Here is a 12,258-nt window from a genome sequence, read left to right as displayed (position 1 = left end):
CCCAGGTGAGACTATCTGCAGCCATTCCAAAATGTCCCCTGGGAAGCAAAACAGCCCCTGGTCAAGAACCACTGCTTTGGAGGATCCAAAGAGTAAGCTGTTCACAAGCTAAAGATCAGAGGAGGAGGAACACAAGACAGGTGGATGTCCGGCTCTTGGAAATGGAGTGGCAAGTCAGGGCTAGATCTGCGGCAAGAGCTCCTTTATAAGGTTGGTATTGGTGGCTTGGCTTCCTTGCCATAGAGGAGCCATGTTACCCCGGAGCTGGGGACAGACGGAAGGCCAAGGCTGAGGATGGGACGCGGCTTGGCCGCGTAAGGCAGGTCTCAATCCTGGCTGTTCATCATCAACCCGGAATCCTAAAATCATACAGATGCGACAGCCAACCCTGGTCCTGCTGAAGCAGACTTTCTAGGGGCTGAAGTCCAGGCATCTGATACACAACCTGGATTCTGGAATACTCACGGGGTTAGAGGACATCTGGAATACTGTGCTCAGGTGTTCAGAAAGGGGCTAAGAACAAATATGCGTCAGCACCGCAGACAGCAGCAATGTGTAGTGTCTGAACACCTTTAATAGCCCCGCCCCACCCCGCCCCGCCCCGCCCCGCAAGTGAGGACCAAAGCATAATATACGGTGCACTATGGCTCAACTGTTCTAAGTAGGGAATTTCCCCAATCTTACTCTTAGCCTCCAATCTGAGCCGACCTGCTTTTTTGTAATGTTTCTTGTTCCCATTTCATGGACTAATACCTTATTTCTTTCTCTTTTCCCAGTTCCCCCTGTCTAATACCTGCTTGGTTTGTGTGGTTTGGGCAATATTTAGAAAGCAGAATCAAAGCCTTGTTGACTGGATTGGGAGTTTCTAGCTTCCTTTTAAAGGCACCAATGAAGCATTGGTGGTAGAAAGTAATAGAAAGTAATACTGTAAGGCAGTGAGACATTCCATAAGCTGTACAAGAAGCATGAGGCTTTTAGAGTAGCCCCTCATGCTTTAGGACAGAAAATCTAGAAAAGAAAAAAATTCTGTGGCATGTTCCGTGTGTACTCAATGTTTCAATTCCATGTGAGACATGGCAGTTGACTAAAAAGTACATCCATGAAGAATCTCAGTTAAACTTGATTTATCTTGTTTAAACTAGCTATTTCAGCAGTAATTCCATAATAGCCCACGACCTCTGTAAAAACACTTCCAATGATTATTTTATTCAGAAAAAAACAAATAGGAGGAGACAAAAACAAAAATTCTGGTCATTTGCAGTATCTATCAGCCTTCAATTTGGCTCTCCTGTTTAAACAAAGACAAATGATAAAAATTATGTCAAACATGCCATACAGAGTCAGCTACTAAATATACTCAAACTCAGAAATTGTGTTCTCAATTTTGGTTATTATATCACCATCCCACTTACATTAAAATATTTTACTTAAAATTTAACCTTTCAATGTTATGTTTCATACTAAATGCATTCTGTTCTTATGAAAGTCTTTCCTAATATTTAAGAAATGTTGCCTAAGAGCATTTTCAGTCCCCAATTTTAATTGCCTCTGAATTTAAGCATTCCCTAAACTTCCACCTAACAGAGTGGCAATGTTCTATTTTCATAAGCGGTAAAAGTTAACAAATGTGGACCTTACTTCTTTCGTGTCCATATCCTGATATATATATTTTTGTACATCCTATTCTTATTTCTTAAAACCAGAAAAATGCTTCCTCAGCAGGAAAAATTCTTGTACCATTGACTAACTTCAGATAACAACACGATCAACTTAGTTAACAGGAAATACATGATGAAACATCATCTTTATCAATTAATGTAAAGAGATGTTTTAAGGCTAATTTTGCAACACAGGACTTGAAGGAGTGGCAGACGACCACACTCTCTTTCAGTCTGGCAGTTATTTGCTTTATAGTTCTAAACGTCCAGCCAACCCTCTCTACTCATTTCTTATGTTATAAATCTAGGCCATTACCTACCTAAAAAGGAATAGCAATAGATAAGTATTAATAATGTGCTCTGATAAGTACCCTGCACACCTCTGAATTCAACTTGGTAAAAGTGCCTCAATTTCATTTATTTCACTTAACAATTTTTAAACTGATCTATTTTTACCTCATTTTTAGGAATCTGTACTACTCTACTAGAACCCACTGAATTTTGAAATTAAACTACTTCTTCTAGCCCTGGTTCTAACAGTTACAAAAAGATGATGATAAATAAACTCATGAAGAAGCTTCAGTCAAACCTGAATTTCTTCCAACAAAACATTTAAGTTTTGGGAACCTGGCTATTTTTAGGTATTCTTTATTGGTGATCTTTTCCTAGACTTATGATGTCCTTTTAAAGTAACATTACCATGTTCACAAATTAGAAGACAAAAACCTAAGAACTGTAGTAGCTGAAAAAGAACATTGGTTACACATATGCCATTTCTACTGCAGCGTGAACATGGCTGGAAATAAGTAAAAATACCCCTACCTGTCCAGAAGTGTTTCATGCAGAAATCCGTCCTTCCGGGCCTTTTTGAGAATTTTACTGTCTTCTTTACTTATTTTAAGTTTGTGGTCTTGGAAGCTCTGGAATTTCTTTCTGTTAAGAAAATGCCTTTCTTGAAAATCATCTCAAACATTGATTATACATGTTCACTCATGAAATTATAAAAATTGTTAGTGTTTCATTTATTTAAGAAAACAAAGTGTAGGGGCGCCTGGGTGGCTCAGTCAGTTAAGCAGCTGACTTTGGCTCAGGTCATGATCTCATGGTTTGTGGCTTCGAGCCCCGCAGCCTGGAGCCTGCTTCAGATTCTGTGTCTCCCCTCTCTCTGACCCTCCCCTGCTCATGCTATCTCTCCGTCATCTCAAAAATAAATAAAAACATTAAAAAAATTAAAAACATAAAAAAAACCCAGAGTGTATTTCGTTAGTAACCTAGAGCTTTGCAGCTGCAGAGAGGACCTTGGCGCTCCTCCCTGCAGAGGACAGTGGCGGGCGCAGCGCTGCACGGGCTCCCTTCCACGGAGGGCCGCCGGCTGGGCCCCGAGGGCTGGCGCTGCACATCGGGTCGGCTTCATGTACTAATAAGCTACAGTCATTCTGTTAACGAACAGGGAGCCCAGACTGACCCCAGTGACTTTAGCTTTGAAAGCCACCATGATAATTCAGAAAAATGAAGCCTTGAGAAAGAAGCAATTAGCCTAGTTCTTTGTCCTCGAGTCTGCTTTGCCTCTCGTCCTCCAGGCCTTGAGAGGGACCTGTCACCTCTGTAAGGTGGAAAAGAAAAAGAATACGTACACGTAATTGATTTCACACTGTTTAACATTTCCTTTGTCTTCTTCTGGAATATCATCTTTTTTCTTAGTTTCTCTTTCAGCACAGGATCTAATCTGGGCAATGGAGAGAACTCGACAGGTTATGCACGAATCTTCCCCTTCCCCACTATTTCGTAAAAACCCTCTAGATGACTTCTTATGCAAGGTTTCTCTAGCGCCCTTGCATCAAACACAGAGAAATTTATCGGGAAAAACATCTTATAGATCAGATCCTGCTGAGCAATTAGGCAATAATTTAACGAACTTAACGGTGGTATCAAAGTAAATATTCAACTTATTCTGTACATAGTGTTTATAACACTGAAAATTTAAGATAGTAGTTGTTTTACTTTACATAGGCTATTTCCAAATCCATTAAAACTTTTAGCATTACACAACTCATTTTTACCTAATTGGAATCCGTCCTTCTAAATCTTACGTCCTCATAAATTGGGACAGATATCTACTATCACATGTCACAAACTGATACAGCAAGTGGGGGCCAAAGTCAGGCCCGTGGAATTGGCGATTTGCAACCAGAAGGACTGGGATTCTACCTCCAAGGATTTACATCTCTGAAGTGAGCATCGTGGCTCAGGGTCCAATTTCCAGATTGCCTAGAAAGTAGTGACCGACCAGGCGTGCACCAATGCCACGCGTGTGACAGGTTTGGTTAGTGGAGTCCCTACAGATCTGGGGAGACTACCGGCAAGGGCATGTGACAATACTGCTTTCGGCAGAGGGGGCTGTGCTCTGCTACAGAAGGTCGGGCTACAAAGGGGGATGGATGACACAGACTAGCAGAGGCTGCGAAGTGAAATGCAAGGTGGGGAGATTCTGTGTCTCCCCTCCCCCACTCAGTCTCTCAAAAATAAACATTAAAAAAAAAATCTAAAAAAAAATCTTAAAAAAATTTTTTTTAATGTTTTTTTAATTTATTTTTGCTCTCAAAGTGCGAGCAGGGGGGGATCAAAAAGAGAGGGAGACACAGAATCTGAAGCAGACTCCAGGCTCTGAGCTAGCTGGCAGCACAGAGCCCGACGCGGGGCTTGAACCCACAAACCGTGAGATCATGACCTGAGCCGAGGCCGACGCTTAACTGACTGAGCCACCCAGGCGCCCTGAAAATATTTAAAAATTTAAAATCAGTTGTAATTAATGATAAACACAGCATAGTATTGTTTTTTCCGTGAAGTGCAAAGTTACTGCATTTTATTTGCATCATTTCTCTTCAAAAATCATACTTTTAAGTAAGTGAGAAATCCACCAGTATTTTTCTCACAACCTGTTTCCTCGCTAGCTGTGTGACTTTCATGAAGTGACTGATCAAAACAGGTGAGGACATATGGAGCGCCCCAGGCTGTCCCCCCAGAGGTAAAGTCGCTAGCTGTGTCCTGGGAGCACCGGGAAGAGTCAGGACAACGGGTGTGCCACCTTCGGCGGAGTGCCTGCAGCTACTTGCTTCAGCTTCGTTTTTCTTCTGTTTATGTAACTGCAACACGTGTTGACTAACGCTTTTTAAATACCTTGTAATTCTGCTCGTGGGAATGTATCCTCAGATACACTTGCACAACTACAGAAGGATGACTATTCAGCTGTGTTACAGCCCTGTGTGTAAGAGCAAAGGACTGGAAGGAGCCTAAATCTGCATTTGTAAGGAACTGATTAAATATATTATGGTGCATCCCTAAAATGGTGTATCACGTAGCTGTTAAAAAAAAAAACAAGAGAAGGGGCGCCTGCGTGGCTCAGTCAGTTAAGCATCCGGCTTCGGCTCAGGTCATGATCTCACAGTTCGTGGGTTCGAGCCCCGCGTCGGACTCTGTGCTGGCAGCTCAGAGCCTGGAGCCTGCTTCGGATTCTGTGTCTCCCTCTCTCTCTCTCTCTCTCTGCTCCTCCCCTGCTCACATTCTCTCTGTCTCTCGAAAATAATAAATAAAATAATCAATTAACTTTAAAACAAAGCAAGAGAAAATTTTCTACATAATGATAGGGGAAAATTTCCAAGATACAACATTAAGGAAAAAAAATCAAGTTGTAAAGGAATGTGTAGTGGAGGGTAACTTTAGTGTAAAATTATAAACATATCCATGTTTTTATAAACTCTGGAAGGCTACAGAAGGATGGCAGTGAGGTCTTAATATGCTTGTATTTTTAAAATTTTGAATCATGTGAACATATCTATTTAAAAAATTAAGTTTTAAAATACAGGCTTTAAAAAGAAAATATAAGGCCTAAAAAGCATGTGGAAGATACTAATACATGTGGGCAAGGTAGAGAGTAAGTTTTCTACCACGTGGTACAAACACGCCACCAGTTATGGGATATATAATTAAAAATAAAGGTTATTTGGCCCACAGTATAAAAAACGATGCATTACGTCTTTAAAGTGACTGTAAATGACTATTCAACATTTTAAAGAGACGCATCATACGTGTGACATGTATCAATGTATAAAAAGTCATGGTTACCTTTATCATTTCTTCTTCTCCTGCTGTTTTACTTTTCGCTTCTATGTCACCTGCTTCGTTGCATCTAATAAAGCAGCTATTTGAGGCCAACAGAGCCATTTTCCCCTATGTAAAACAAAACAATAAAAATGTCACAAGAATACCTACAAAATAATTCTTACATGTTGAGAATGAAATTTCTCTTCTTACCCTCAAGTCTAAAAGTAATTAGCAAAAAGAATTGGGAGAAAATGCAGAAAATGAAAAGACATACAGAAAAGAAACCCAAAATCACCTATAATCTTACTACTCAAAGATAACCACAAGAAATATTTTTAGTATATCCTACTAATAAGATGAAACAGAATTGTTTCCTTTGGCCTCAAAGATGTATTGAGGTTATAACTGATTTAGTTCAGCTTGAAAAATAGTTTTTGAAACAATAAAAAAATTATATAATTCACAGTAATTTAGTCAAATAGTACTGTTTTAAGTAAAATTTTCTTCATAATTAGAAAATATTCAAATAAAAGCTAACTCTTGGTGCCTTTGAATTTACTGCGTAGAATGTTAAGAATCAATGTCTGAGGGACTTTTTTATGTGGACAGAAATATTCATATTCTTTTTATTTTTTAAATTTTTATATTTGAGAGAGAGAGAGAGAGAGAGAGCGCGCACTCTCAAGTGAGCATGCACAGGGAAGGGGCAGAGAGAGAAGGGGACAGAGGACCTGAAGCGGGCTCTGTGCCCACAGCCCCATGCGGGGCTCGAATACATGAGCTACAAGATCATACTCTGAGCCGAAGTTGGCCGCTTTAACGGACTGAGCCACCCACGCGCCCTTTCATACTCTTTTCAGTTGTTTAATGCCCATTGTGTTAGACAGATTCTAAAAGGCGAAACTTGAATGTTCTCGATTATCTAAACTTAGATTTAAATTTCCTTAACAAAATAAGGCTTAATTATGACTTGGGTACATGGTTGAAACTTTTGCAAAACTGAATACCTTAAACATCAGACAAAATGCAAATACAACCATTACAAAATGTATTAATAACTTTACAGCACACCCAGCTACAAAAGGGCTAATAAGAATGGATGTGATTGATTTTAGTAAGGTGGCCTGGGCTGGGCTTCCTACCATCTGGACGACACTTGGTGAGCCGGGTACGGCTATAACGTCCAGTGTAATTTAAACCTGTAACTTAGAGCCGAATCCCTCTTAGCAATCAAGTTTTCCTTGTTCCATCAGGGACTTTTATGTGTCTTTTTCATTTAAATTTTAAAAAGTTCGTATCTTTCCCTAAAACAAAGTGCAACGAACTTCCCTAACATCCTGTATGAATGGAGTATCTGGCTTATCATCATGGGGGCCTGATGATATACTGGCCTTTTCTGTTGATACAATTTTTTGTTTCTTTTCTTTTCTTTTTTTTTTTAATTTTTGAGAGGCAGAGAGAGACAGCGTGACAGGGGAGGGTCAGAGAGAGAGGAGAATCTGAAGCAGGCTCCAGGCTCTGAGCTAGCTGTCAGCACAGAGCCCAACGTGGGGCTCGAACCCAAGAACCATGAGATCGTGACCTGAGCTGAAACCGGACGCGTAAAGGACTGAACCACCCAGGCGCCCCTGTTGATATAATTTTTATTAGAAGTACTTTACCATGTTCGTAGGATCACCTACAAGGGGTTTATGAAATCAATTTAGTGGGTCCTGCCCAGTATTAAAAAAAAAAAAAGAAAGACACAGAAAAAGGTACAACAGTCTAGAAAATACTGAAGTGCACAACACAAAGATTAAACAGGTACTAAGTAGGGCGCCTGGGTGGCTCAGTCGGTTAAGCCTCCAACTTAGCTCTGGTCATGATCTCACGTTCGTGGTTTCGAGCCCTGCGTCGGACTCTGTGCTGACAGCTCAGAGCCTGGAGCCTGCTTCGGGTTCTGGTCTCCCTCTCTCTCTCTGCCCCTCCTCGCTCATGCTCTGTCTCTCTCTGTCTCAAAAATAAAAAAATAAACAGGTACTAAGTACAATGTGTGTCCTGGGCTGCAATGTAAAAATGTTTTTCTCACTGGCTTGAGGTCAAAAAAAGTTTGAAAGCTGCTGACCCAGAGATTTTATTCTAGGGAGGGAACAAGTCCAAATAATTCTCTTTTGGGGGGGATGTGTGGCATATGGAAAACACCGTGGGATCCTACTTTGGATTTGTTATTGTCTCTCCCCACTGGTGCTATGCTGTTACCAAACTCCTCTTCCACTGGAGGCCACCCTTCCTTCCTGTTCTCCCTACACTGTCCCCTCTCTGCTGTGTATAGAGCTAAATACACAGAGCTGTGTAGAGCTCTGTACAGAGCTCGATACAGCATCTCCTTTAGCTCAGAGACTGTTAAGCTCTGATATATTTTTGTTCAATCCTTACTGCTTACACAAATAGAAAAAGGAACTTGTATGTTATTATTTTTTTGTTTTTGGAACTTAGGTATTCTGAATAAACAGACACAGACTTAACAAAACATCCATTAATTGCTAAGTGCCTATTTACTAAGATCAACAGAAATTAATATATTATCTTCATCCTTCTCTTCTACTAAAACTATCTTCTGGCACACTATTTGCTCTTGAGGTTTACCGTGACCTCAGATGTTTATAGAATAATTTGATTTTATTTACTATTTTATGCACAAAATGTCACAAGCTGGCCATAAGCTTGCTCCACTGTTCTCTTGCCACAGTCTCTAATGTTTCTGAAAGCACCATAATTTCTGCTAAGAAGGTATTCCTGAAGTATCCTGTTCTCCTGCCCCAAGACATAAAATGGGCTACCCTCTGGGAAGTCTGGGATCTTTAATGAAAAATAAGAACCGAATCCAGGCACCAAGGGTATACAGTAATGACGGTGGGCAAAAGTATTATTGTTACTTTTGTTGCACCATTCCCCCCGCCCCCAGCTTTTAGTGAGATATAACTGACAACATCACTGTGCAAGTTTAAGGTATACAGAAGAATGGTTTGACTTAATGCATGTTGTGAAATGATTATTTCAGCAAGTGTAGTTAGACCCATCATTTCCTGCGGTTACAATAACAAGAAAGCATAAAATGGAAAAGAGAACTCAGGATTTACTCCCTTAACTTTCCAGCATATCACACCGCAGGGGTGGCTGGGTCCCCATGCTCACACGTACCCCTGGCACCTATCTGTCTTGTCGCTGCAACTCTGTACCTTTCGGCCATGTTCCTCCTCTGATTCTTGCTCCCACCACCCCTCGCTCTGGTAACCACAAGTCTGATGTCTTTCTCTGGGTCTGAGTTAGTTAGTTAGTTAGTTATTATTTAAGATCCCGCATGTAGGGGAGAGTCTCCAGTTGTCTTTCTCCGACTTATTTCTCTCAGAATGTCCTCAAGGTCCACCCAGGCTCTTGCACGTGGCAAGATTTACTCATCTCTCATGGCTGAATACTATTCCACTGTGTGTGTGTGTGGGGGTGTGGGATAACTTCTTTAGCCTTTCGTCTGCTTAGCTTGTCGCCAGGTCTCGATCTTGTAAACAGTACCACTGTGAACCTATCTTTTCAAGTTAGTGAAATCTTTGTTTCCTTTGGATATATTCTCAGATGTGGGATTGCTGCACAAAGGTCCCCTTTTCTGCACAACCTCAAACGCCTCATCTCTCGTCTTTTTGAAGACAGACATTCTAACAGGCAAGAAGTAACATCTTACTGTGCTTCTGGTTTGCATTTCCCTCACAACTAGCGATGTTGAGCATCTTTTCATGTACCTGTTGGCCTTTCTTACATCTTTTTTGGGGAAAAAACTGTCTAGTCAGGTCTTTTGCCCATTTTTAATTGGGTTATTTGTTTTTTGCTATTGAGTTACATCAGTTCTTTATATATTTTGCATATCAACCCCTTATCAGAAATATAGTTTACAAATATGTTTTCACATTTCATAGATTGTCTTTTCACTTTGCTGATTATTTCTTTTGCTGTGTTGCACTACTTTTTTATATCTTTTTTTAATATCTTTTTAAGGTTATAAGTTCATATCGGTTTTGTCCAATTTAATGTCTTATATTACTACACTCTTTTTTCCTTGTTTTATAGAACATGTACTCTCATTGACTGTATCTTACCTTGACAAGAAGCTTTACTATAAACAACAACAGCACTTACATCTTGAAAGACTGGTTCCCATTGTTCTCTTGGTCCAATTGCATCCGAACGACCCACAACAAGTCCATCTGAATTAATACCAAGATATTTTCCATAGCCAGATTTCAGGGCAATCCTTTAGAGTGACAAAAAAGAAATGTTACAAACTGAGAGAAAGAAAATTAAATAGGGAACATAAAAATAATGTGGGTGTGGATAATAAAAACCCAGAATAGCCACAGTCCAAATTTTCAAAAGCATATAAGTCTAGTGACTACCGTATTGGAAAATGTAGTTCTCTCTATATAATTATATATTCTACTTATAAAACTTCTACTGCATGCTATCAAATCGCTTCCCAGAAAAAATTTAACATTCTCACCTCAAAAATGGAGAGTACTGTTTTACCATAGCTTTTTTAATAGTATAACTTAAAAAATATTGGAATATCAGATATAGGAAAAATAGTGGCCTAGTTTACATTATTCACTATGACATTTGTATTTCTTTTCCTTTCTTTTTTATCTTTTTCTTCATTTTTCTATTGGTGTCTTATTTTTTCTTAGTATTATGAATCTTATACACACATGTAAAGAATAAAAACTCACTGATTCTTAAAATTGTTGCACATATTTGCCTTGTTTGCCTATAGTTGTAAAGACATTACTGTCTGATTGTTCTGCTGCTTTTATTAACCATACTTATCTGCCACTCAAACAAAAGTACAGAAGTAATAATCTTAATGTGATTTTTTTTAAAGAAAAAATGATTTCTAACTTTTTAGCTTACCAATCCCTTATGATGCCAATGGGTTGATTTTATATTCGCTTATAGTTAAGGATATAATACAAATGATTATCACACTGATGCAGCTATTTATTAGGATATTGACATTCTATTTCTGTGTGTTCTACCCAAAGTATCATTCTGTACTGCTGTGAGAATACAAAAAGTCAGTTAATGAAGTGATTGTAAATAAACTATTCTTTTGGTCTTCATGTACTGGTTTTAACAATTTTCCCTTCTTCTATCTTTGTGTTTATCTCTTGACTTCCGACCAGTGCGTGTACATAACGGAGCAGCCCCAGACCCCAGGGTCTTATGTCTGCTTTCTTCACATGATCTTTCCTCTAATCTACATCTTACTCGGTGTATGACAGTATTAATCCTCACTTTTTCCTAGTCTAGTATTATATATTGCTAGGAATCATCATGTATGCTTTTTTTTTTTGGAGGTTTAATTCTCTTTCAAAGACACAGTTACTGCAAATAAAATGTAATAATACCTAAATATGGGATATATGTTGTATTTTTAACATGTCACAAAATAGACTTCCAAAAAGATTGTTTTGATTTTTACCTCAAAATAACCCTGTGGTATTAAGTTGGCTTAATTAATTAGCTATGTATTGGAATTTTTCAGTGAATAAAATTAACTTAAAAAAATAAAAGGTTATGAATTACAGTTCAACGTACCTGGAATCAGACAACTTGACAGCTGTGAACTGCTCTGGAGGACTAGGACCCTCATCAACTGTGGGGAAGAAAGCAATTTGGAATAGATTTGACATTTGTTACAAATACACATGTAAAGATGTTCTTCAGCTTTTAAAAATAAGTAGTTTTCTTTTAAAATAACATAGAATATTGTGATATTTTGATATAATATACTATTCAGATTCAAAGTATCAAGATCTATTTATCTTCTTAGAACTACAGTGTTAGTTTACACACTTAATAGGTCAGGACAGTGCTTAGTCTGTCACTTATAAGATACTTTCTTTTTCGGGGCACCTGGGTGGCAATATGGGTTAAGCATTCAACTTCAGCTCAGGTCACGATCTCACGGTTCATGGGTTCAAGCCCCGCATCCCAGCCCAGAGCCTAGAGCCTGCTTAGGATTCTGTGTGTCTTCTCTCTACTCCTCTTCTGCTTGTGCTTTCTTCTCTCTCTCCCTCAAGAATAAATATAGAAACATTAAAAATTTTTTTTCTTTTTGTATTTTATAATGCACTCCGTACAGGGGCTCCAGTGATGATCTTGCAGTTTGTGAGTTCAAGCCCTGCATGAGGCTCTGAGTAAATGATCCAGAGGAGGCTCTGAGTAAATGATCCAGAGTCTGCTTGGGATTCTGTCTCTCCTTCTCTCTGCCCCTCCCCCACTTGTGCATATCCTCTCTCTCTCAATACAATATATTTAAAATATATATACAAACTTCATACCCACAAAACAAATAACCCAGTGAAGAAATGGGCAGAAGACATGAACAGACACTTCTCCAAAGAGGACATCCAGATGGCCTACAGGCACATGAAACGAGGCTCAACATCACTCATCATCAGGGAAACACAAA

General features: G+C 39.2%; 1 protein-coding gene across 1 annotated transcript in view; it reads right to left on the bottom strand.

The window, feature by feature from the left end:
* Positions 1–1,176: 1,176 nt before the first annotated feature.
* Positions 1,177–12,258, bottom strand: part of FRG1 (FSHD region gene 1) — a 21,184-nt gene continuing 10,102 nt past the window's right edge. The window contains exons 4-9 of the mRNA XM_029933249.1: positions 11,382–11,439; positions 9,927–10,041; positions 5,781–5,885; positions 3,293–3,384; positions 2,481–2,591; positions 1,177–1,288 (exon numbers count right to left, since the gene is read on the bottom strand). Coding sequence (XP_029789109.1) covers positions 1,252–1,288; positions 2,481–2,591; positions 3,293–3,384; positions 5,781–5,885; positions 9,927–10,041; positions 11,382–11,439 — 518 coding nt within the window. The 3' untranslated portion in view covers positions 1,177–1,251. The remainder of the gene's footprint in view (positions 1,289–2,480; positions 2,592–3,292; positions 3,385–5,780; positions 5,886–9,926; positions 10,042–11,381; positions 11,440–12,258) is intronic.

This window comes from Suricata suricatta, chromosome 1 (assembly GCF_006229205.1).
Source record: "Suricata suricatta isolate VVHF042 chromosome 1, meerkat_22Aug2017_6uvM2_HiC, whole genome shotgun sequence".
Classification (NCBI taxonomy): domain Eukaryota; kingdom Metazoa; phylum Chordata; class Mammalia; order Carnivora; family Herpestidae; genus Suricata; species Suricata suricatta.
The sequence above is the reverse complement of the archived record's forward strand: the minus strand, read 5'-3'. Positions and strand labels throughout refer to the sequence as shown.